Source organism: Grammomys surdaster, unplaced genomic scaffold (genome assembly GCF_004785775.1).
Source record: "Grammomys surdaster isolate TR1022 unplaced genomic scaffold, NIH_TR_1.0 139, whole genome shotgun sequence".
Taxonomy (NCBI): Eukaryota; Metazoa; Chordata; class Mammalia; order Rodentia; family Muridae; genus Grammomys; species Grammomys surdaster.
The window spans coordinates 12678938-12705128 of record NW_021604597.1 but is presented as its reverse complement, the minus strand read 5'-3'; the positions used below and the strand labels follow the sequence as shown (position 1 = coordinate 12705128).

The 26191-nt window shown below is 37.1% G+C and overlaps 1 protein-coding gene across 2 annotated transcripts in view; it reads right to left on the bottom strand.

Moving 5' to 3' along the window:
- Positions 1–1331: 1331 nt before the first annotated feature.
- The window catches only part of Mme (membrane metalloendopeptidase), an 82424-nt gene continuing 57564 nt past the window's right edge, over positions 1332–26191 (bottom strand). For both annotated transcript variants that reach the window (XM_028763461.1, XM_028763460.1), the window contains exons 17-23: positions 23937–23995; positions 20612–20731; positions 18936–19069; positions 18768–18833; positions 15591–15686; positions 15191–15267; positions 1332–5152 (exon numbers count right to left, since the gene is read on the bottom strand). In XM_028763461.1, the coding sequence (XP_028619294.1) occupies positions 5053–5152; positions 15191–15267; positions 15591–15686; positions 18768–18833; positions 18936–19069; positions 20612–20731; positions 23937–23995 (652 nt within the window). In that variant the 3' untranslated portion in view covers positions 1332–5052. The remainder of the gene's footprint in view (positions 5153–15190; positions 15268–15590; positions 15687–18767; positions 18834–18935; positions 19070–20611; positions 20732–23936; positions 23996–26191) is intronic.

Below are 26191 nucleotides of genomic sequence, written 5' to 3'. Positions count from 1 at the left end.
CTGTCCTTCCCCTGACTTGCAGGATGCTGATGGTTATCCCAGCTTTATTTTGATGCCTTGAAAAAGGCTACCTGTCACACATAGGGTGACACAGATCAACAAACTCTCCAATTTTAGTTAAAGTAGCATGAATCCAATTTTCACAATTGCAATCAATGTCTTAAAATCATAAACACATAAAGCAGTTAGTCAGCTTGGTTAGCTTTGTCGTGTTGTCTCTTCTCTTCCCAACCTCTAACTTTTAGCCTAAGCTTGGGGTTAATAGCATATCTACCAGGTAAAGCCTTTGTATCTGGACAATGAAGAGTTTAGGGCTCTATGTTGAACAATGTCTTGAGCCTTTGTGTGGGTTTGGCAGGTGCTAAGGTCAGACTTGGGTGAAATGCCAAAGAGGATGTGCAAGCTATTCAACTCTATAGTGTTGACTTGGGGAAACCCTTCTGCATCATATGCTTCTTTCTTCTAAAGACATTGGGAACAGTGAAGAGGAAGATCAAATTCCTTTTCTCTGTACTAAACAGTAAGTTAAGAAAATGAGACTATCTGTCCCAAGAGAAGAGATTCTTAACCAAAACCTTAATTTGCCTGAAACACCAAACTTAAGGGTTGGTTTTATACTCTGATTTATTACAGGGGATTATATTCAATTCGTAACCATTTTCCCCCATTGCCTGCCATCTACATTCCTTTTTATATCCCAAGTAATTATTACAGTATTTTTGTTTGTTTTGTTGTTATCGAGGCAGTATCTCATTGTAGAACTTAGGCTGGCCTAAAACATGATGTGTTCCAAGTTGGTCTCAAACTTTCAGTAACCCTACTACCTCTGCCTCCTGAGTCCTGGAATTTCAATTATGAATCACCACATTTCTCTACAAATAACATTTTTAAATTACCTTGTAAATGACAATAATCTCTCATTCCAGGAAGATATTAAATTCAGAAGCATATATATATATGCTTCTGAATATATATATGAGATATATATATATGGAACTCATATACCACGACTATCAGGGTTAGTTCTAATTAATTTTAGCCATATATTCTGATGTTTGTTTTATATAATAATACTTTAACATCAAAGTTGAAATGATAATGAATATTCTACTTGATGTCCCCACATTTTCACTGAACATTTTCCCTTCAGATTTTTCTGTATGTCTCTCTGGTACCATACTACCCCATGAACATTGCAGCATTACATCCTTGATGCTATGTTTCTGGAGATCCACAACAATCTTAATATGTGATGGTTTTTCACTAAGGCAAATCATAAGCCAGGTCTTGGGTGAATTTGTCTTCCCAGATAAGGAGAAACAGTTTTAAAATGTATCAGATTGGAGATATTGTCAAGTGTATTTATAGAAGTGCAACAGAATGATAACATGCAGATACCAGTAAAGTTTGATTATTTCTTGGTAGAAAGAAAACCCTGGAGCATAAACATCAAGCATGAACACCAGCAGCCTTTCCAGACCTTTTGAGTCTCTAAGTTGAGAGCCCATGATTATTGCTTGCAAGAACCAATACTTATTTTTCTATCAAACTTCTGCACAACCAAGATTCTCATTTTAAAAACAAAATTAAAGCACATTTTGTCTATGAGGTTGAAAATGGCAGAGATATCTTTCATGTTTTAGAGAAAATGCAAAGCACAAAGGAGTTGACACTAAGAAAATATAATTAGAGGAAAAAGTTAGGATGCAATAAACATGCCATTTTGACAACAGTCACCTGTGACTTCTCTGTTTACTAAGTCACCTGAGTGGTCCAGCTCATCACATTTGCACATTTGGCTTCAGCCTAATACAATTATAATCGTGACTCCTGATAACATTCGGTAGCCATATGAAACACCTAATCAGAAAACTTGTTATCTTTAAAATAAAATGTTGGTAAAATAGTTTATATTAATTGTTTAAAAAGATTTAGTTTGAAACTATGAAGGAAGTATAAGACCGCATACAAAACAAAGTCCTATTTTATCTTAATATTTTTCAAGGCATAAATGGTGTGTGTAGGTTTACATGCATATTGGTGAGATTGGAACAGTCAACTAGGCATAGAAACAGCATTATTAAAATGTGTGTTGTTATTTTCTATCTGAGAGAATAGGACCTATTTTAAAAAATTCTAATTATACTTCTTTTGACACAATATTCTTTCTAAAATGACAAATGCCGCCTTCTACTCTAAGAACTCCATGTACTGCTATAGGAATTATGAACACTTTAAGGAAGTTTGCAAGTGTTTGTCCTATCATCATGCCTAATAGTAACAGCACACTTCCCCAAGCTTGTTAGAATTTTGGTCCTTGTTTCTTGGGTAACAGGTTAAAGGGAAGGCAGCATTGGTATGAACTGCTGGAATCTTATTGTCTCTTTTTTTGGGGTAAAAGAGGCAGGAGCCCCAAGGGATATACATGTGCCCAAGGTCACTTTGGCAGTAGTGGCAGAGTAGGACTAGAACAAGCCCTCAGCTTCCTGGGGAGCATCCTTTTGCCTTGCACACAAACTCTGTGGTATGGAAGCAGACTCCTTGTCAACTCACATTGCCAGGAGCTTCATCTTCACTTCTGGGCTACAACAGCTCTCAAGCCTTGCTTGTAAACTCTCCCCGATCAGAGCTTAAACATAGTGGAAACGAATTTATGTATAAGATTATATGTAAGTCTTAAGTAATGTGACAAATGGCTGGTAGGAATTAAGAGAGAATATAGGATTCTGAGTACCAGCTACAACCACTGATGTCTGGATGTCTGAGGAATAGGAAAACATTGCCATTTTTAACTTTTATGTGTCCCTTAGTCCAAAGAATATGTTGTATGCTGTATGTCCAGCAGGGATCTAGGCACCAGAGTTGCTGTTACATAGGATTGGAAGCTTGATGCTTTAAAGGAGATGCTTGTGGCTATTTACAGTTTGTACCAGTTACTCTTTACTTCTGTCTCTTTGGTTGCTATGACAGGACATGGATAAAAATAACCTATAGATAGCTGCTCAACTAAAATCTTCTACTAACCACTATTAATAGTATCCAGGCATCTTTAAGTTGATTTCAAAGAAATAGTGACTCCAGTATTATCCACGACAATAGCGTTTGTTTTAGAAGGGCAAAAGATAAGGATGTTTGTGGTTAGTCTGAAACTGTGTCTTCAATATTTATGATAGTTTTGGATGGGTTTGGGAAAGTCATTCCACTGATATTTCAAGTAAAGATGAATAAGTAAGCACAGTTCCTAATGCATAGTTGTATCGTTTGTAACAATCCAGAATAGACAGGGGTTCATAGACTCCTTAAAAGTTCATCAACAAAAAGGTGGAATACTTGCAGTATAGTCACACAACAGAACCTTATTTGACAATTACAGATTCACATACAAACCAACCATACAGTTAAATCTTACAAATGTAAGGCAGAGAGACATACGATAAGAAAGAATGCATGATTGAGAGACGAAATGGGGCAGTGCCAGTGTATGATGCTGGAGAGCTGGATAATGTATGCCCAAAACTTATGATGATGGCAGGAAGCTACAGTGATCCATTTCCTACAGGTTTTAGCTAGAGTGTTGCACTCAGAGAATACCAGTTCGCTGACCTGTAGTTTTTGTTCTTTGCAGTTTTAGATATTATATTGTAACATTTTTACCAGCAAGTGGGCTTTTTTTCAAGAGGCATGAAAACTAGTAGTTTGGATGGAAATGTTTTCATTTTCACCTTTTGATAAAAATAACAAGGATTGTAGAAAAGGATCTTTTGTAAAATTTATACTGAATAGTGAAAATCACTAAAGTAAGCAGAGGGACAAGAGACGCATATGAGTGCCTCAGGAAATCCAATTAGAGTCCATGAGCCATAGAATTCAAGGAGCAGGTCCAGTGGAGGCCTGCCATCTCTGTTCAGATGTGGGCTTTCTAGAGCTAGATGGCGTGAACACATGCCTAGTAAGGGGCTCACAACTTCAGTTTATTATCAAAATATTTCCATCAGATGACAAACGTGAAGGACAAGGACTCATGGAGTAACACAGACACAGTCAGGCCCTTTCTTAGCCACTGGGGATAGGCTTAATGTTGAAAATGCTGTTTGTAAACCACAACTACTATGTATCTCAAGACAGCTGTTCAATGGTATTGCTCACCCCCAGAGTTTGTACTTAAAGCTTTTCATCAATATGATTTACAGGTTTAAAAATTCTCAAATTTACATCTGCACATCATGTTACAGATCTTCATAAGTATCCATCTTGGCCATATAATAACTTCAATGGTCAATGATTACCTATAACAATGGTTTATTCAGTCAGTCATAAATGTAGTTAATAATTAAATATAGAATTATTCTTTATACATTACTACCAATCCTTTAGAAGACTTAAGTCTGGGGGGCAGCAAGAGCAAGAAACTGCTGAAAAACTCTGCAGGGGCCTCAAGAATCTCAACATCACTAAAGTGGGTAAAATGGGTGAGCTGTCTCAGACACTCTAGTTTAAGCTCTAGGAGTGCTCAAACTAAAATGATGAGGAATGAATGAATAATTTATTTATGGCCAAATGAGCTCAAAACTGCAGGAGGCTGAAGGCCACAGTATGCATGGGAGTTCTTTGGGAGAGTTTTGAAGGAGCATGAATGTTGCAAACAGAAGTGAGTGCTGAGAGGCAAATCTGTGCTTTGGTGCCCAGCTGTACTCAGCCTCTTCCTCCTTTCGATCAGAAGTCATAGTCTGCATTAAGTGTTAACACTGTTCTCTACAGACAGCGTGAAAGCTGCAGTCTGTGTGAGAAACAGAAGTGGACGGTAATACTACCATTAGAAAGTAATCATTATTTACACAGTGAAGTGATTGATTTACTAGATCGTAGGCTCCCTCCTCTTTCATTCACAGTGGATTTAATAATCTAATTTCCTTTATGTTAGCTCATGCTCATCTCTGTGAATTGCCTCCAAGAAGCTGAAGAAACTTCCGGGGCCCACTTTCTCTGAGGGAAGAGTTCCTGTTTCTGTGGCTTTGGCCAGTCTTGCCATGGATGCTCCAGTTCTTGTGAAGATCACCAAACCCGACATTTCCTTTCTGGATTCATGTATGAATTCTTGCGGCAATGAAAGGCATCTGCAAACTCAGCAGAGTTCTGCAAAGTCCCAATGATCCTGTGAAACAAATAAAAAGAGTTACTGTCAGCACTAGACACTCAGTGTCCATATCACACTGGAAACCATAGAAGTCTTTTTGTCCTTTTTGTTGTGAGCCTGGCCTATAACTCTGAGCCATCTCTTTAGCTCCAGTGTAGAAGTTCTCTATGCATTGCAAAAGAGTGAATTCAGAAACAGAAACAGAAACTTGGTATGATGAATTAGATCCTTCTCATTAACTTTATACTTAAATAGGAAGGTATTAACCATGCAGGTGTTAAGAGCACAGACTCTGGAGCCTGTTTGAAGACTTTCTAGGGGGTTTGTTCGTTTGTTTGTTTTGTTTTTGTTTGTATCTTTAAGATGCATTTAACATATTTATCAAAGTTGTTGCTACAATATCACTAGATTTTAAGATAGGAAAGATTCATAATTTAAAGGTATGTTACATGTTTGTTTAAGACAAACAATTAATATTTGAAAGTGAAATTTTTGTGAGAGGAGTTTAGTGAAAAGGCAGTCATGACTTTTCATTGTTCCTTGAGAATGCTCAGATAACAATTTAAATAGTGTTTTAATAGTTTGTTTTACCATAATAATAATAAAATGCTCAATAATTTTAGAAAGCTATTGCATTATTTTTATTAAGTATATAATACTTTTAAATTTTGATTAACTGTTATTTGACAATTTCACATTTGCATATATGTATACATATATTAGATAATATATTCTGATTAATCTCTCCCCACTTTTTTATTAGGTTTTTTGTTGATTTGATTAGTCTGGAACATAGAGATGTTTTTGTTGTTGTTCCCAAAGGACATGTCAGAAACTGGATTCAGCCTCAGTAACTGGAAAAGGCTAGAAAAAAAAATGCTCATTTTCTTTTTCAAAACAAACTCATCCAACCCACTAACTGAACTAAGCAGCATACAAAAGAAAAAGCAGATCAGTATAACAATGCAGAGGTGACTCTATCACATCAGCATGGAGCCAGCTGTCTTCCTTTTCCTCCTCCAGAGACCACACCATCCTCCTGAAGGGCAAGAGGTGAAGCTTAGATGTAAGTGCTTTGCAGTGATGGAAGAAAAGGAACAAGTGATTATGTAACTTCCTACATGTCGAAGGTAAGTGCATGAACACTGTATGTGGTGGGTAAGTGCATGAACACTGTACGTGGTGGGTAAGTGCATGAACACTGTATGTGATGGGTAAGTGGATGAAGACTGTATGTGGTAAGTGCCATGTACTCACCTCAGCACTTGTCTCCCCTCCAGACATTCCACATGTAGACGTCTGACTCATCCTTAAAAACTTAAATCAGTATCTATAATTCTCACACCTAATTCCAGCTACACCCAAAGAAAATCCAGTCCATGTAGTGCATTTTCCTTCAAATTCCACATGTAGCTCAAACTATGCTGGACAAATATATTTTAATTCCTCATGTCAATCATGACCTGCTGCTGTGATGGCGCGCACTACCATGGGAAATCAGTTCTCAGCCAAGACATGGTTAATACCTTCCTGCCTCATCATCATCCCCTGGTAGCTCTGCAAGATAGTTTTATGTCACCTTGACACAAGCTACAGTCAACTGAGGTGGGAACCTTAATTAAGAAAATGCCTCCATAAGACTGGGCCATGGGTAAGTCTGTAGAGCGTTTTCTTAACTGATGATTGACATGAGAGTGCCCAGCCCATTGTGTGTAGTGCTTCACCTGGGTTGGTAGTTTTATGTTCTATCAGAAAGCAGGCTGAGCAAGCCATGAGAAGTAAGCCAGTAAGCAGCAACCCTTCATGACCTCATTATGCTCCCCATCAGCTCCTGCCTCAGGTTCCTCTCCTGACTTCCTTCTGTGATGAACAGTGATTTGGAAGCATAAGCCAAATAAATCTTTTCCTCAATAAATTGCCTTCGTCATGATGTTCCATTACAGCAGTGATAACCCTAACTAGGATAGCAGTGTTCTCTGACTATCATCTTGTTCTATCCTTACCAAAGCGGTTATAACATTATTAGGCTGTCATCTCTGAAAGCAACCAGCTGTGGGTAGCTTGTTCTCTGTTGAATGTTCAAAGCCAATTAAGTGATTTATATGCACATGCACACTTGGCCCGTGCTGAATGAATGACCCTTCACTTGGTCATGATCAAAACCCACATGTAGGATATGTAGAATAAACTGCATAGGTATTTTCTGTTTGTCTGTGACTATGGAACAACTAGAAAGGAGAGGCAGCATTTCTTTCCTTCTCCTTGAAGGGAAGAAGATTCCAATGGTCTATTTCTAAGCCTGACTTCCCAATGTACCATCCATTAACATACTGTGCTGCTGCTCGATCCCACCTCATGGCCTCTATTCCCTGTCCTTAGGAAAGACAAACGTTTGGGGTGTTTGTAGTTTGGGACTGTCTTAGAAATATATCTTCTTGGTACAGGGGTTCAAGGTCAAGGAAGGTTGTTCAATGCTGAAAACTTTACATCTAGAAATACACTTTGAAGGGAGACAACTGGCCTATATTGGACTTGGCAGCAGTTCTGAAGGTTATATGAAGGACAAGTATTCCTCTACTGAAAGCAAGGCTATGACAGGGTCTTTGACAAAATGGCACATGGATGTTAAAAAATCCAGATATGAAGAGTGAAGGCTCTGCTGACGTTACACACTCAGATGTCAAGGATTTGAAAGTCCACAGCAGGCCTGAGTTGAAGGCTACACCCTAAGCTCTATGTTATGACTTGGGTTTCTTGCATCTAGAAAATATCTTGCATCTAGAATAATACACTGACAAACTGCCAATGCACTTCCAACTTTGGTTAGGAGCTTAAAGCTAACTTAATCTGACTGTTTTAAAGCAACTCATACCTTAAATGTTAAAACCCAAGCCCATTCTTTCCACTAGCAGATGCATACAAAAGACTGCAGTTTGCAACTTCAATGATACCACTCACCAGAACCTGTCTATGTTATCACTTAGACTTCCAGTACCTTGAATGGTGAGAAACATTTTGTTGTTGTTGTTGTTTATAAGGTATGAAAGGGAGAACAAGGAGGAGTAGAAAGGGGTCAGCCAATTCAGTTGTATAAATGGAGCCAAAGTTGTTGCCTAGGTAAAAAGGATCTTAGAAGATGACAATATGCCACATACCAAGAATTCTACCTGCTCAGGAATCTACAAGAAGTCAGTAAGTTTAATACTGGCCTGAGCTACACAGCAATACCTTATCTCAAAGAAGAAAACACCTTAGATGTTAATAGTTTTGATGGTCTTGATTCTTTTGCAGTCCACACTTAACCATTCTTTCAGTGGAAAGGAGATGTCAATCACTTAGGTACTGGGGAGGGGACGTGATGGTGGCTGGAAACATCCTTACTTAGAGGAGGTAGCTTCCTGGTTGATGGTGTGTGTATATAAAAATGGAAGAACTTCAATATTTTGTTGTTACTTAAATAAAGCCCCTTTCTCCAAGTGTGTTGTAGATATGAGTACATCAGTGAAATGTCCAAATTGATGCCCCAATTATATATTTCTTTTTCTCATTCTCTTTTGCTTTACTTTATTCCTTCATTCTTTCCTTTAATTTTTTTTGATACAGTGTCTGATGATGTAGATCAGGCTGGCCTCAAACTCGTAGAGACCTACCTGCCTCTGTCAAGATTAAAGTCATGCATCACCCCCAAAGAAAGACTAATCTTGGGAAAAGAGCACTGGGAGTTAGCAATGTAGACACAGTCAACACATGAGCCAGCAGCTCTTCACCTCTGTTGTATTTCCTTTTGTCCTATTCAAGACTTCTATGTAATCTGATTCTTCATAATCAGGTCAACAGCACATCAGGGCTTCTCTTTAATTCCCAGGTTTGTAATTAATGTTTGATGATATTTATATTAGGATAGGTGATAGGAATAATCATTTTGAAGATTGAGTACATTTTGAGTACAGCAAATCTCTTCTCTAAGTGTGAGACCATATATTTGTAAGTATTTTATACAATGTTTACATGGATTCCATGCTACATTAAAACTCTGACACTTGTATTGTTTGCATTTTTATTAACAGGAGATCAAAAGTTTCATTGTTTTCTTAACTTGATTCATGAAAAAATTTTACTCTACTATGTAAAATAGTCAATTGTATTGGTACTATTTATGCCCTGTGAAATAATCATTTGTATTAAAAACATCAAGATCTAGGGAGCTTAACTTCTACCTATGTGACTGAGGATGGGCTTTTAGATCTATAATATATTACATTACTCCTGCCTAAAAGTTAATGCATATTTTATTTTATTTTTGAGATATATCTCATTATGTAGCTCAGCTGTCCTGGGATACACTTTGTAGACTAGGCTGACCTGGAACTCACAGAGATCAGCTGGCCTTTGCTTCCCAAGTGGTAGGATCAAAGACATGCACAACCATACCTGGTTAGTAGGAAGATTTGTTTTTAATTATTGAATAATATGTTTTCAATTAGTAGGCCCTCTGACAATATTGTTAGTTTTTTTTTTTAAGTTAATGGCTTAGATTCCAATTTAACTGGTTCCATTAGTGAAGAGACCTTATATAGATGTCTCCTTAGAGGTCTACAAGAGTCTGACATATTCAGAGGCAGATGCTCACAGCTAACCACTGAACTGATCAAGTGGTTCCCAATGGAGGAGTTAAAGTGAAGACTGTAGGAGCTCAAAGAGTTTGTGGCCCCATGAAGGAAAGCAACAATATCAACCAATCAGAGCTCCCAGGGTGTAAACTACCAGCCTGGGAGCACTTAGGGAGGGATCCATGGCTCCAGCTGTATATGTAAGGGAGGAGCCCTGTCGGGCATAGGTGGGAGAAGAGATCCTTGGTCTCATGAAAGCTGGATGCCCCAGTGGGTAGGAATTTGAGGGTGGGGAGGTGGAAGTGGGGGGGGTGTAGGTAGGGGCACATCCACAGAGAAGCAGGAGGAGGGGGTGATGGGATGGGGGTTCCTGTGCGGGGTGGGGAAAATGGGGTATGGGGATAACATATGAAATGTGAATAAAACATCCAATAAAAAAAGATACCCCAAATGCATCACATATCATGTTGGCTAAAGAGAGTAGGACGTTCAATGATAACGTGTTCGAGATGTCAGTGAAAATTGAAGTACACTAGGAAGAATGAGCTAGTTTTGAGCAGGCATTTGATGACTTTAGCATTCTTCTATATGGATAAAAGAAATGGTGATCTATCAAAATACTTTCAGTGTGACCTGAACTCACTGGTGTATCTTTTTATTCACTCATTTTTTTTCAATTAGATGTATCTTCATTTGTACTTTCTGAACATGGCCTGAGATAGGAAGAGTGTCCCAACTAGGAAATACTCAGTTTACTCTAAAGTATTTTTAAGAAATGACCCTGCACTAAAGATGAAAATGTGTGCAAACTCAATTGAACTATATTCATTTTTTATTTACTATCATACAACTAGTATGAAACCATTTATTCTAAATATAGCTATTAGATATTAACTATAGTTAATAGAAAGCAAAGGAAAACCATAAATTATAATGGATATTACATCAGTGTCACCTCTATCATGATCAAAACAGTAATTTAGGATTTTGCAATTGCAAAAAAAAAGTAGAAAGACATCAAGAAAAAAAAAGAAATAGTTTGCTTTTTGTTTTTCATGGTGTAGCAGCTTAAGTATGGGGTTAATATATTTCGTCTATTTTAAAAATACTTTTAGATAAACCACCAGGCACCAGTTTTGAAAAATAACTGAAGGATTGTTAGTTTTTAAAGTTCTTTTAAAGTATGTTTTACTTTGAAAGGTCAGGAAGCAGCCTGTTTCCAAAACTAAATGTAACCTCAACCTTTGCCAAGTAAATTCCTTTACCTCCAGAGAAAATAGTAATTTTCTTGTTAAAAGGCTGGCCTTCCATTTATTTTTAAAATATACACATACCTCTCTTAGTATGACCAAGAAATAGAGTATCTTTGGTGTCAGAATCAAAAAAATTAAAGATATAAATGACTTCACATGTTTGCATGAAAATATTGGGGCAGAATGCTGTGGTGGTTTGAATTGGTATGGCCCACATAGATTCAGGTGTTTGAATGATTGGCCATAGGAAGTAGAGCTAGTAGGACATGCAGCCTTGTTGGAGTAGGTATGGGCTTGTTGGAGTGGGTGTGGCCTTGTTGGAGTGGGTGTGGCCTTGTTGGAGTGGGTGTGGCCTTGTTGGAGGAAGTGAGTTACTATGGAGGCAGGCTTTGAGATATTATATATGCTCAACTTATGCCCAGTATGGTACACAGTATCGTTCTGCTGCCCGTGTATTAAGATGTAGAATTTTCAGCTCCTCCAGTACCTGTCTACTTGCATACTGCCATGCTTTCTGCCATGATAATGGACTAAACCTTTGAAACGATAAGCATGCCCCCAATGAAATATTTTCCCTCATAAGAAACACCATAGTAATGGTGTCTCTTCACAGCAATAAAATCCTAAGACAAAATAGTCACACACTGACCTCTCCATGTTACTTAGTTAACACTCATTGACATCGTAAACTATGCAAACAAAGAAATAAGCAACTTTCAGCATGGAAATACGAGCTGACTTGGAAATGGTGCTATGTCCATATCAGAAGCTGAAGGGCCCACGTTAGGACACCTCAGTCCCACTGGGGAGGGAGAAGAAAGCAATCACAAGTGGGGAAGGAGGGAGGGACCTGGGAGGGAAAGTGGACTGGGATGGTGGGGAGAGGAGAACCTGATCTGGTATTGGGTGAGGAAAAAGGACTGAAGCCCTGAGGGCCAGCAGAAAGAATGTAAACAGGCAACCTAGGAAAGTAGGAGGTTGGAAACAGGCAACCTAGGAAAGTAGGAGGTTGGGGGGACCCTTCAGAATGCACCAGAGACCTGTGAGGTGAAAGATTCTCGGGACTCAAAGGGAGAGACCTTAGATGAAATGCTCAACAGTAGGGAGTGAGAACTTATAGAGCCCACCTCCAGTAAGAAGACAGGGCATCAAATGAGGGAGAGGGTTGCCATCCCACAGTCAAAACTCTGACCCATATTTGTTCTTGTCTGAAAGAACTACAGGGATGGAAATGGAAAGGAGCCTGAGGAAGAGAAGGTCCAGCGACAGGCCCAAAGTGGGATCCAGCTCAAGGGGAGGTCCCAAGGCCTGACACTGTTACTGAGGCTATGGAGCGCTCTCAGAAAGGGACCTATCCTGACTGCCCACCAGAAGACCCAACAAGCAGGTGAAAGAGTCAGATGCAGATAATTGCACCCAACCATTGGACAGAAGCTGCTGAACCATGTGGTTGAATTAGGGAAAGGCTGAAAGAAGCTGAGGAGGGCGACCCTGTAGGAGGACCAGTAGTCTCAACTAATCTGGACTCCCGAGATTTCTCAAGCACTGGACCACCAAAAAGACAGCATACACCAGCTGATATGAGGCCCCCAACACATATACAGCAGAGGACTGCCGGGGTCTGTGTTCAATCAGAGAAGATGCACCTAACCCTCAACAGACTGGAGGTGCTATGGAGGTTAGAGGTTAGGTGGGGTGGGGTGTGGGGTGTGGGGTGTGGGGTGTGGGGACATCCTTGTGGAAACAGGGACTGTGGAGGAGGTATGTGGTGTGGAACAGTTGGAGAGTCACTGGGGGGTGTGGGGACATAAAATCTGGAGTGTAAAAAATAAATAAATGAAAAAAAGATTTAAAATTTTTTATTTTATTTGTATGAATGCTTTTTTTCTCTGCATGTATGCATGTGTGCCATATGCATGATTGGTGCCAGCAGAAGCCTGAATTGGAAATTGGCTCTCTTAGAGCTGGAGTCAAATATGTTTCTGAGCCTCCTCACATGTGTGCTTGGAACCAAACCCATGTTTTTTTGTAAGAATAGTATATACTTTTAACTTGTGACATATTTCTCTAGCCCTCAAAGTCCATAATTTTCTGCAGAAAACATTTAATTCTAGCCAGGACTCTTATCTTTAAAATATCCCAATAATAATTTTCAAGTATGCTTAAGTAATAGGCACTTAGATCCATAAACATGAATCTTTCACCAATTCTAGATGTAACTTAATCCTTATGTCAAGAAATTGAAGTTAGAGATTGAAAAATAGCTAGTCCCATGGCTCAGACAAACATGAGACAAACAAACACACAAAAATGAAACAACAAAACAAACCCTACCCGGAAGCCAAAGAAGTGAAAAGACACCATTACCAGCATAGGGATGGACTAGACACATCACCAGAACAGGGATAGACTGGCCTGGACACTCTAGCTGGAAGGATTTCACTAAGAGTCAAATAGTAACAATAGTAACAGTGACCTGTCTTATCAAAACAAAGGACATTAATTATGGTCCATGATACTGTGTTAAAGCAAATATATTGGAGATATAGTATAAATAAAGACATTTTACATTCAGTGGTCAAGTTGAAATATCAGTGTTTGAAAGATACAACTTTTGCCTATTGAAAACTAATGTGCAACACCTTATTCTCCAAGGATAGCAGATCATTCACAGCTCTGATCATAATTCCTGAAGGAATCTAGATTCTAATAGAGATCTGCTTATGTTCATAGGAACATACAGAGCAGGGAGCTGACAAACTGGTTCTTACGCATTTATAAACGTTCCTCACGATCCTCAGAACTAGATTCTTATATTTCTAACTTCTGAAAACTTCAGTAAGAACAACAGTGAAAACCATATCTTTTCTTTTTTTAATTTGGCAGTGTTGGGAATCAATCAATCAATCAAACAACAACAAAATACCTTTAAAAGTTAAACTAAAAGTCTATTGAATTAAACCATAATGAGAAATATATCCACAAAGACTTTCTGCAGTTACCCAAAAGCAGTTAGTACAGGTAGGTTAACAGGACCAGCTGTAACTTGCTTTATATAGAGAGCAAAATGCTCTGCTGTTGTGCTAAAGAATTTTTAAGGAATTGCCTTAAAAGGCAAGAGGGTGTATGGTGACAGCGGCAGTGATGGCATTAGGAGAAACCAAATGCAGTCACTAAAGTTTAAGATCTTTAGGGATGCTACTTATGACTTTACAATCAAATGTGCGCCTCTCAGTAGTTAGAAAATTAATGTATTCCCATTCATTTTAGGTAGAATTTTAAAAATAGCTAATAACTTTTTGTCCTCAAACTCTGTTTTCCAAAGAATTTTTAGGTGTTTTTTTTCCCCCTTGGGTTTTCTTCTTGGAAAGTGCTATTGTTCAGCAAGTGTGTGTTAAATGTTACAATATGAGAGAAAGGAATTGTATTAGGGTGCCTGTCCTAACTGTCATGGGGATGGAGAATTCAACATTCAAAGGTTGATTCTCTTTCAATACTCAATCTCATTTTTACATGTTCACACTCTTCCGCACCGAACATCATTCTCCTAGTAGCCTTGCTAGGCAGTTCTCTGATCTAGGCTGTAATGTACTCACTCCTGGGGCCTTGGGGATAAGGTTATTCAATGCTATAGATCTTCCAACTAGTAAAACTTCCCTTAATGTAGAATGTAAATCTGTTTTTGGAGTTTGAAACTCATATTCACAGCCTCTTAGAAATATGTTCTACTAGCTGGTGGTTCCATCAGGCCATTGTTATGAGGTGACATCTTTTTGAAACCCATCAGGTATTGAGCTTAGGACATATGTATTCTGAAGGACAGAACAGCCAGAGTTTTGTTTCTGGAAGCATTACCCAGTATGGTCTGTTGAGTTCTATTTTTAACACATACTCAGATACAGATATATCCACATACACACAGAATACATGCAAACACACATGTGTTCACACAGCACACACACACATTCACATACATACATACATACAAATACAAGCACAGACACAAACACATACACACAAACATACATGTATGTGCACTCATACACATAAATGCATGAATACATGTATGCATATGGACATATTAACAGTATTCTTAAATGACATAGAGTAAAAATTAGGAAAAGTAAAATTTGAAACATGGAAGTAACAGAGTCAACACTGGTGCAGTCTAGCTGCTATTCACAACCACATACCTGAAATTGCCAGGACTGTGTACATCTGTTTTAATAGAATTGACTGCATACTCTGGCCGGTAGGTCCCACACCACACCTTGAAGTATGAATAGACAAAGGAAAACAACATACTCAGGTATAATCATGGAGCATTGAGGGTAGGTTGGGGGAAAAGTAAAACTAATTTGGAATTTGCATTCAACCATTAACTCTTCAAATAATGTATATTGAAAAGCATCTAGAAACATAATCATTTATAATGAAAATGGTCTGACATTCTTGTTGCAAATAAAGCAAGTTAATCAAGTCAAATGTTCCATCCCAATTGATTAAAAGAAAATTCAGCATGCAATATCCAGCTTGGATGAAATTACAACTCGAAAGTATTTTCACATTTATCAATTATGTAAGACATACTACCTGGGCAAAGTTCAAGAAGAATAGTTGTTTGTGATTGAGGTCAAGTCCAGGGAGTAATTTTTCTTCACCATTCTTTTTAACATAATTCTGATAGGCCTAAATAGTAAAATAAAAGGCTAGACTTAGTAAATTTATACAAAAACCTATTCCAAATGGCTATGTAACCAAGTAATTTGCCTTTTATATCAAATGACTGTAATAATACACTTAGTTATGGCAACCTGCAACACTTTTATGGATTAAGAAGATGGCTAGAATGTATCTGTAAATTCTGTAAATTCTTGAGATTCCTTAGGGCCTTAGTGTCCTACGATCTGAGATTAAGGATAGGCTCCTCTGGTCCTCTCAGTACAGGACAAGCTAAACTAACTTTCAAAACATCAGGAGAAAGGCATTCTGGCCACCCGAATATCAGAGAATGTTCTGAAACCTTAAAGATTTTATTCACTATTGAGAAATTTAGTTTTGTTCTGCTATTGAAAATATAAAACTGAATTAATAATAAACTTCCTGAGAGGTTATTAATAATTTTTTTAAAAATTTTCAATTTAATTAATTAATTAATTTCTGGGTATGCACATGGTGTATGTGAGTATACTGTTGTGCATGTGTGAAGTTCAGCGGACAGCTTGCAGGAAAAAATTCCCTCCTTCTACCCAGTGGCTCTAAGAGATTCAACTCAGGTGGTCAGGTTTGGCAGCAAGTGTTTTTATGGACTGAGGACTTTGACAGCCATTTCTAACTTCTTATAAAGAAATTCATCAATTATATAAGTAAAAAATGTATTTCAGTTCTTTCTCTTTATCATCAACATAAAATAGTGAGCCTTTACTATCTACATATTTTGGTATATAGGGAAGGCTTATGCCTCTTCCCTTGTAGGAAGTTCACAGTCTAGGAGAAGGCAAGTGATAATATGCAAAAACTCATATAGTGTTATAAATATTTGTAAATTGTACTTTCTTTTATTACCACAACTCTCAGCATCCTTAAGGTGAGCAGTATAGGAGAATCATCAAAAGTGTTAATTACTTATAGTTAACCACTTCTGTTTAACACAGTCACAGGGATTGTTGCAGAATCAACAAAGTGTTGAACTAACATATGATACAATGATTTGCATAATACTGAAACTCAGTCTTTAACATCACACCTTATAAAGAAGACCATTCATAAGAGATGGTTATTAAAAAGGCAAGCTCTATAGCTGGTTTATATTACTTTTCCAAGAGCATTTATGTCACAGTAAAAGAAGAGGAAAATCAACTGAAGTCTGGGGAATCTGAGTTGAAAAGAAATAGACCATCTAGGGCAGCACTGGCCAGAGTACCAAGAAAAAGAAATTCTGCAAGAAGGTTTGAAGATCAGAGCAGGTTGCCTTTGAATATTCAGCTTTGTATTGATCTGGAGACTACACCAGGAGGGCACAGGAAGCTAAGGATGGACACACTTAAGATCCACAGAGAAGGACTTGACTTCAGTAGTGGGGATCAATTAGCTGTAAACTAAGCATTATTTTAGTTGCAACTAACAAGTTGTACAAACAAGTCCAAAAAAGAGAAAATCATTTCTAGTGAATCTAGCTATAGCTAGAAAACTGCTCAAGAATACTTAAAGGAAATTCAAAATTATCCAGCACTCAGAAAGGTAAAATGCATGCTATTTGGTACCTAGTGAGAAACAGAAATATTAATTACCTAACATTCAAGGTAGTAGCAATGTACTATGAAGGATTTTTATCTTCCAGGCCTCACAGTTTGAAGAGGCTGTGTTATAGGTGTACTGTTGGCTCCAACAGTCATCTCTCTGTTCTAGTCTGTTGCTTCAACTTTCCTGACACAATCACCCTTGACTCTAAGCACTGGAGTAATGAATGAATGATCAGATAATCCTATTCAGTCCTCAACCATTCTACCCATCTGCGAAAACCTTGTTCTCTCTCATGGACCCCTTATCCTTCGCATCATCTCAAGTAGACCGCTCATTCTCTGATACAAGAGCAGGTTCAGGGTGAAGAGGTATACCCAAATTCATCTTCATTCATCCTTGTTGCTTCTAAAAGCATCATTCTTCCAGCCTTTTACAGAATTCTCTATTTTCTCTTCCACACTGGCATTCACTGGGTCATCTTTTGATTCATTCTCACAGACTCAATGACTGACATCCTTTATGGAAGCTGTGTTGTCACAATCTAAAATGCTACTACAAACAAAGAAAAGCTCTTAAACTCAGGTTTAAGACTTAGGTGGAAAGACTGTAAGAGCCAGAGTACCAGGACACCTACTGTAAAGTAGAGCCTTCTAGACATTACAGGGAAGCTGCCTCCATGAAATCTAAATAAGATAGTTGTCTAAACAAGACCTGCATAATGGCACAGCCAGCCAACATGAGGATGAGTCCCTTGATGAATAGTATCCAATCCAAAATGGTCAATCTAAACAGATGCACATGCAAGCAGCACTAAAGGGACTCAGTAGATTTTGCATGTATGCACACACACACACACACACACACACACACACACACACAAATACATATATATAAAATAATAGTAAAGAAGAGGAGGTTATGGATTTGAGAGAGAGCTGGGAAGATGGGAGGAGCTGAGGGAAGAGGAAGGTGTAAAATGATGTAAACACAATACTCATACATGAAATTCACAAAATAAGCAAATAAAGTACTTGTATGCAAGTATAAATGGAAGGCTAACTGTGACTCTAATGAATATTCCAACAATAATAATTCTTGAAGAATAATAGGCCAACTCCATGGTCATAACTAGAACCATTTCACAATCCTTAGCTGTTTCTCAGCGAACAGATTGTGGTTTACAGTTATGTCAGCAGTTTAAGCAGATTATCACCTCCACAGGCTGCCTGATGTGCTGGGAAGCAAAGGGTCCCACTTATATTAACAAATGGCCCTAGAATAATTGCTTGCATGGACACCTTTACTAAGACATTACTGCAGGTTCATTTCTAAGGAATATTTTGTATCCTTTCCAGGTTTGTTTATCTTCTGTGTCTATTGTAATTCTCAGTGCTAATATGTTCACTCGAATCCCGTTTCCAGTCTTCATTTTCTGCCTACACATGCCTCTTATAAAAACTTTAAAGAAATGGGTAAATATGATAAATGAACCCTCCCATTGCTGAAATGTGAATAAAATGTACTTACCCTGTATGCTTGGCCGATACCTCCATTATCAGCAATGTTTTCTCCTAGTGTATTAATTCCATTGAGCTGTTTAAAGAAAGATTCCCTATTAGGATTGCTATAGAAAGCACCAACATTATACATATGATTGCATATCTAAAGCTTTTCTGAAGAATGTTGGTGACATACATGCTGTCCCCCTGCTAGGTCCCACGTAAAGTTTCCATACTGGTACACCATACACTGGGATTGGTCTTTAAAATTATTTGCTGACTGTTGTGTCCACCAGTCAACGAGGTCTCCATCTTTGTTAAAATTTCTGCCTGTAATATATTCATTTGGTAAAAAGAAAATGTTACAATAATATTTTTTATGCTCTCTATTTTATAATTCAAATTCTTGAAATAGATTCACATGCCATTGTAAAAAGAAAAAAAAAAACAAAAAACAACTTACAAACTCATTATCTTAGCTCCTCAGTAGCATTTTGCAAAATTATAACATCATAGCAAGAATATTGACACGAATACAGAATACAATTCCTCTATCTTGAGATTAGTTTAAAGTGGGAAGGACTAAAATTCTGTTATGTGAGCGACTATAAAATAGGGCAGACAATGAGAGAAGCTGCTCATTCTCTTGACTCCTGACTTCTTTGGGAAAGCTTGAATTTTATCTGTCAATGTGCTTTGGAATTGACAGATATTTCATCTGCTTGGCTCATGCTACTGCAGATGAGGCTTTTAGATAAACACTCCTGAATGCATGCATTGTTACTCTGGATGTTTTCTGAACCACGACTCTGTCATTTAATATTTTGAGACTTTACAAGATTGACAATTATTTTCTGGCACCCATCTTATGTTCCCAAACCCATTATGCAAAATTAACTCTTTGTTTCCCTCTACTTTAAACACAAAGAGAAGCATCTCTTTTCTATGCTGGAGTTTTCCTCCCAGATTTAAAGGACATTGATCTTTCTCTTTTTGTATCTCCTTACATACTTTATATGTTTTGACATTTAATTTTATAATCTTTTATATATTTACAAATACTATGAATAGGAAAAGGGTTATGAAACAAATTTGAACTTACACACTGATTGAACCAATTCCAGGTTTTATAAAATTGCACAATGTGTTACATGCTTCTGTGTGTTTCCATTTGAAAAATGAAAATATTATTAGTTGGTACTGGTTAAGACTGTTGCACTGACCAATATGTAGTAAGTCTCTCCTTAAGGTGTTAACTCTTCTTGTCTCCTTCTCTCTGGCTTTCTAGAATTCTGTCTAGTGAATTAAAATTTGTTACAATTTTTGCTGTGTCCTTTTTATGTGTCCTTGGTCTTTATTTTAATTTTGCATTACTATAATTAAAACAGTAAATATTGTTGGCTCTTTAGGGATGCATATAAACATGTTTGTGCTTCCTGTTCACAAAGTTCTAAGTTGCATATTAACCATAAGATAAAAAACAAACAACAAAGCTCCTACTACAAGCAGCTTAAGGACCCCACAAGGACTTGAATGAGTGACATCTTCTGACTGTGTATCTAAGACTCAGATCCTGCCTTTGATGAATCTGGAAAGCTGAAACATACACAATAGGATCAAGCATCATTACTGGGTTGATGAATGCTACTGTACTTTCTCAATGTGAATATTTGCTTTAGTCTCCTAGAGCACACATTTCTTACTGCCCATTAATATTTTGGGTTTCCTAAGAACTCTTTAAATAGAACACTGACTATGTAGTTAGACTTAATTCTAACTACATAAACAAATGGAATTTTGTACTGACGAATTTTAACTTTTAAACTTAGGAGGATGTATCTCAGCCAAAGGAAAATGTTACCTATACTTTACCATTGTCATCAAAGCCATGTGTGATTTCGTGTCCGATGACCATGCCGATGCCCCCATAGTTCAGTGAGTTGGACTGATGAGCACTAAAGAATGGGGGCTGCAAAATGCCCGCGGGGAAGACTAAAGGAGAGAAGATGATTTGTGAAGATTATCAGTGGCATTGTCAATGATGGCATCATGCTTGCTACCCTCTTTTCGACCATGTCAGTTTCACTCACGTAGATAACAAAAAAAGGCTTGTGTGATAGAAACCAACATAGTCATTTATTATTGATGGTGGCAAAGTGACTGAGCCAGCGCCGTACGTACGTGACCTATGATTTATTCATCACAATTCACCTGCCAATCTCTTTTACAATTTTTTTTTTCTGTAAGGAGTCTGAGGCATGGAATTTATATAAGCCACACTCAGGAAATTCTTTTCCTTGTATAATTATATAGAAGGAAGAGCTACTCAATAATACCCATTTATGTTCAGTGCTGGCTTTGAAATTGTTATCTGTCCATAATACTACCTAAAATAAACTACCACTCAGTTAAAGGTATCCCTTCATCATTTAAACTTACTTTATTTTCATTTAGGTTCCTATGATTATTCTAAATTCTGTTTATTTTCTTATTAATCATTGGACCCCTTTATCTGATTTTCTCATTGCCATCCTGGCACCCCAAGTCTCAGCCCTCTGAGATCTGAGATTCATCAGTTTGTACATATATTTACTTATGTACTCTTTAGTCCATTTGTTTTAAGCTCATTATCTTTAGAACCCCAAAACCTGATAGTGCTTGGAATATGATTAGTACCCGGAAAAAATGTGTTGAATAAATCAGTAATCAATTATAAACAAATATATATTTTAATAGACTAAGCTGTCTTTAAAATGTTTACTTTTTTTGTTGTTGTTTTTTTCGAGACAGGGTTTCTCTGTATAGCCCTGGCTGTCCTGGAACTCACTCTGTAGACCAGGCTGGCCTCGAACTCAGAAATCCACCTGTCTCTGCCTCCCAAGTGCTGGGATTAAGGCGTGCACCACCACTGCCCAGCTAAAATGTTTACTATTTATGAAAATCTCAAAGAATAAAACCATTTTATTTAAAAGGTTTAGTAAATAAATGAGTACTACTTGTTATGTATTTGCCATAACATCTCTATTAAACTTAAATTTTTCTCCATTTGTATGTCTTACAAACACTTGAGTATATAAAACATCAAACACTTTTGCCCTTCTACTTAACTGTTAACAGACTGTAACCCCCAACTCTGAACCTCTTCTGTCGAGCTTAGGTGATCTTTCCCTCTACTAAGCTTGAACAGCATATGTAGGCAAAGATCAGGTGGTACATTATCCTTCCAAAACTACAGTTTGTTACTTGTTCTGGGAAGTCTGATAGAACATTTTCTCTCATACTATTTCCTCATGTCAAAAATGACTGATTTTCTAAGAGATATTCTTAGGAACATCTCCTGCTCTACCTGTAACTATCTTAATCTAATCCATCCTTGTATTCTGTTCTGTAGCCAGGTTAAAGAGCAACAGCCATCGTTTTGGGTTAAGACAATTTGGGTGGTCATCATTGCTCTTCAGTCAAACAGTACCTTCTTCCTTACCCTGGTCATCATACGTTCCTGCTCTCTGGGTTCCTAATGTCCACCCCTGGTCTAGACCTTTGAATTATCATTTTGCAATAAATATTCCTGATAAATATGCTGTCTGGAAATATTATAATTCTGTAATTTTACCATTCATGTTTTAAAATTCTAGTAACCACTAGGTAATATCAGCATTATTTTCTGGAATCATTAAAGAATCTGTAATATGAACATATATTGCATGTGAAACTCTGGGCCTTTCCGAAACAAGATATCAAGACTATAAGTGAAAGGCCTGGGCTTAAGTCATTAAAAAAGAAGAGAAATTTAAAATCTAGTTAACACAAAGTAGCAAATATCTTTCTTTTAAACATGGTAAATTTGACCTAACTTTTCATAGGCTTCAGGAGTAAACATTAGATATTTATGGAGATGACTTTAAAATACTATAAGCGATTTTGTTCACTAGCTCTTTCGATATGTTAGAAAGTTGTCATTTTCACCCCTTTCAAATGATAAAATAATGAAAATAATAAACCTTTGTCCTGGAAGAATTTTAGTGAAAGTCATAGCTCACATGCATCTGCCCAAGCTAAACAGTGTCAAGAGATTATTTTTAGCTCAAAGTATAAAAATCATACGGAGTACTTTATTAACTTAAACTGAGCATTATCTCCCACACCATGTACTGGGATTAAAATCCACCCACTATATAAAATGTTCCTATGAAATGTGCTATAAAAGCTAAACATTAACTCCAGAGATGCAGCTGACTTAATTACAGCCTTAGATGCCATTCTTTAAATAAGTGATAGGATTTTTATGGCTCATATTAATACTAGTCTTCAAGTTCAGCCTAGCAGATTATGAGCTCCTTTAACTTGGTCATCCAATTTTTTTAAAGGAGGATTTGCTCTATTGAGCTCACTTCTTGACTAGTACACATTATAGAACTGACAGTGACCAACAGGTCACTTATGCGTTTTCACAGTTGCCAGGTAGTCAGTTAAATAAAGTGCAACAGTTGTCACTACTCCTGTCATGCTAAGAAACGTTGGGAGGTCATGGTACCCTCTTCCTCACCCTGGAAGGCTCATATGTCACTGCTCTACAAATCCCTAATGTCCCAGGATGGCACTGTCTATTACACTGGTCCCACCTACATCAATTAACAATCTAAACAAACTCCCCAAAGACACATCTACAGGCCAAATTTGATTGAGGCTTTCCTCTCAGATGACTCTAGTCTCTGTCAGGTTTACAATTAAAGCTGACTAAGGCACTGATGATGTTTCAACCTTTTGAATTCCTTGGAAACTTTGGAATAAAGAATACGTAGAATAGGGGAATCTCCACTAAACCCAGACTACTGAATTACCAAAAGAATTGGGTTGGCTCCGGAACTGCCAAAACCTTTGAAGGGCGGATGCTCAGCAAGTCTAAGAGTCAGTATATGTTTTAAAAGTAACTTTCAAAAAGTACGTGATTCAGATATGATCATTTATGTTATAAATTGAGTGTTAGGAAAGAGATAATGTGATTTGGATTAATTTTAATTTTTCCATAACAATGAAAAGAGGTATGTGGATCTAGGAATACTTCAAGACATGAACCAATAACTCAATATTGGCTTTACTTTTAGAAGGATATTGAACATTGGCCATACAGCAAACTGTATGAGGCTGAGAAAGTTGAGGAATACTAAAGAATTATTTAGGGTTATATATACCTTACCTATCTGATTTCTGCCTGAGGAATAAAATGCATTGACTACAGCCGCTCCACTTATCCACCTATGGAAGACATAAAAACTTGTTACAAAAGATACTCCATCGTCTCACTCGATGCACTTGCCACAAAAATAAATGTTAACTTTCTCTGTGAAGTAGGATCAAAATTAGCCTACTAGAGTTAAAACTCATTCGAAAGTATTTTTATTTCTTGAAAGTTCAACAAATACCCAGGTCTTCAGTCTGTTGATTTCATTTGCATTGAATTTTGTAGTGGCATCTGATGGTTCAAAATCTATTATTACATTTTTCAGAAACTGTAGTAGGTTAAAACTATGTTGAAATTCACTTAGCTTTACAGTTTGATACAAAATCATTCCAACAATTCTGGAACTGTTGACAATATATGAAACATAGGCTAGTAATCTTAGATAGCTTTAAAATGTTCAATTCTTAGTTCATAGTGAGCATATTTGAGTGCTCAGATACCTTAGCTTGGGACAATGAACTTCAAGCTATTGCTCCTTAAGTCCTGTCTTAAAAACACAACTCTGGGAGAAATGGGGCAGATGTTAAGACCAGGAATTGCTCTTTTATAGGACCAGAGTGTGCTTCTCAGCAACCACATCAGACAGCCCACAAGTGCCTGTAACTCCAGTTCCAGGAGATCTGATGCCTCTGGCCTCTCCCAGCACCTGTGCCCCTTTGTACAAACCCACACACATACACATGATTAAAAATAAAATAAATCTTCAAAAAGATACTTATAAAAATGCAGCACTTTAGCTAATTGAGGAAAAAAATATATCTTCAGATGCCTGTAAAGTAAAATTCAGGTGATATTCAAGAAAAGTTGTCTGTTAGTCTACACCATGACTTAGGCTCTGTACAAAGTCTAGAGTTTATAAAACACAGGCCTCAAATGTTGAAGACTCTAGTTGTGGAAAGGAGAATAATTCTTAAAGTATCATTACATAAGACTGAATAAGAAAATTAAGAAGAAAAGAAACCAAAACTGGTCTCATGATCATTTGAGGGTTGAAAGGACTATTATTGTTCTTATGTCTTTCTGCTTAGAGACTATGGAAGAAGCCTTTCAATCATTATACATTAAACATTTATAGCAACATAAGTATCATCCCCATATTAATAAGCTCATATAGATTATGTGTCCACTGAAAATGGACACTTCTTGATCTCTAATAACCTTTTACTTAGCATTTCTGTATACACTTAAGACCGTCATGAGTATTGTCTTGAGGTTTCAGTAGTTATTCTACCTCAGGAAAATAGCCAAGAAGACAATTATTATCCTTCTAGCGCAAATAACAGTAGTCCGATAATATGATTTATATCAGAGCTCTATCTTGTCTTCACTGTGCCAGGTTAGCAGTACAAAGTCAACATATTAGTCATAATATTAGTAACTATTGCTGGTGTCACATATAAGCACTAGTTTAATCTCTTAAAATAACTGGCAGAGACCAGTATGCAACAACTATCTGAACAATTGTTATTTTTATGAATAACATGATTAATACTTTACATAAAAGGATGCATGACTTCACAACAGTCTAGTTCGTATTTTCATGAACTTCTCTTTTAGAAAATAATAAGCCTGGAAATGGTGAAGAATCATTTCCTTTTAGTTTGTTGCTGCTATTATTTTAATATGGTAAACACTTTAAACAGTATGACACTGATATATCAGTCTTGCCTAGCTTCATCAGAGCTGAATCATGAATATTTTAACATTTTCTTCAAGCTGATGATTACAAGGCTATATCTTATTGTTTTAATTAAACAGCACTTGCTTACTATACAATTTGTAATGACTCACAAGAAAGACAAATATTTGTGAATGCAAAATATTAGATTAAAATGATACCATAACTATACAGAACAAGTGGCTCTCATTTACATGACTAAGAAATATACAAAGAAGATGTTTGTATGGACAAAAATGGAAAGAAGGAAATGTGATGTATTTAGAGGACCTTTGCATAGGCTTACACAGGTAACAGGAGTCAGGTTCAAGTGAAGTACTTTGGAGCTAGTGAAATGGTCAGCATAGATGATGTGCTCAGATAATTCTAAGAAAACACAGTTGCATGATTTGAAAAATATCCCCAGTGTATTCTCAACACTGTCATAGAAGATGTGGTAATAAAACTTGTAATTAAACAGTTTCCAATTATTAAAATTTTGTTACCAAAGTTATTTACAGATTTTTCACATCTCAATGGCTTTGGGGTTAAT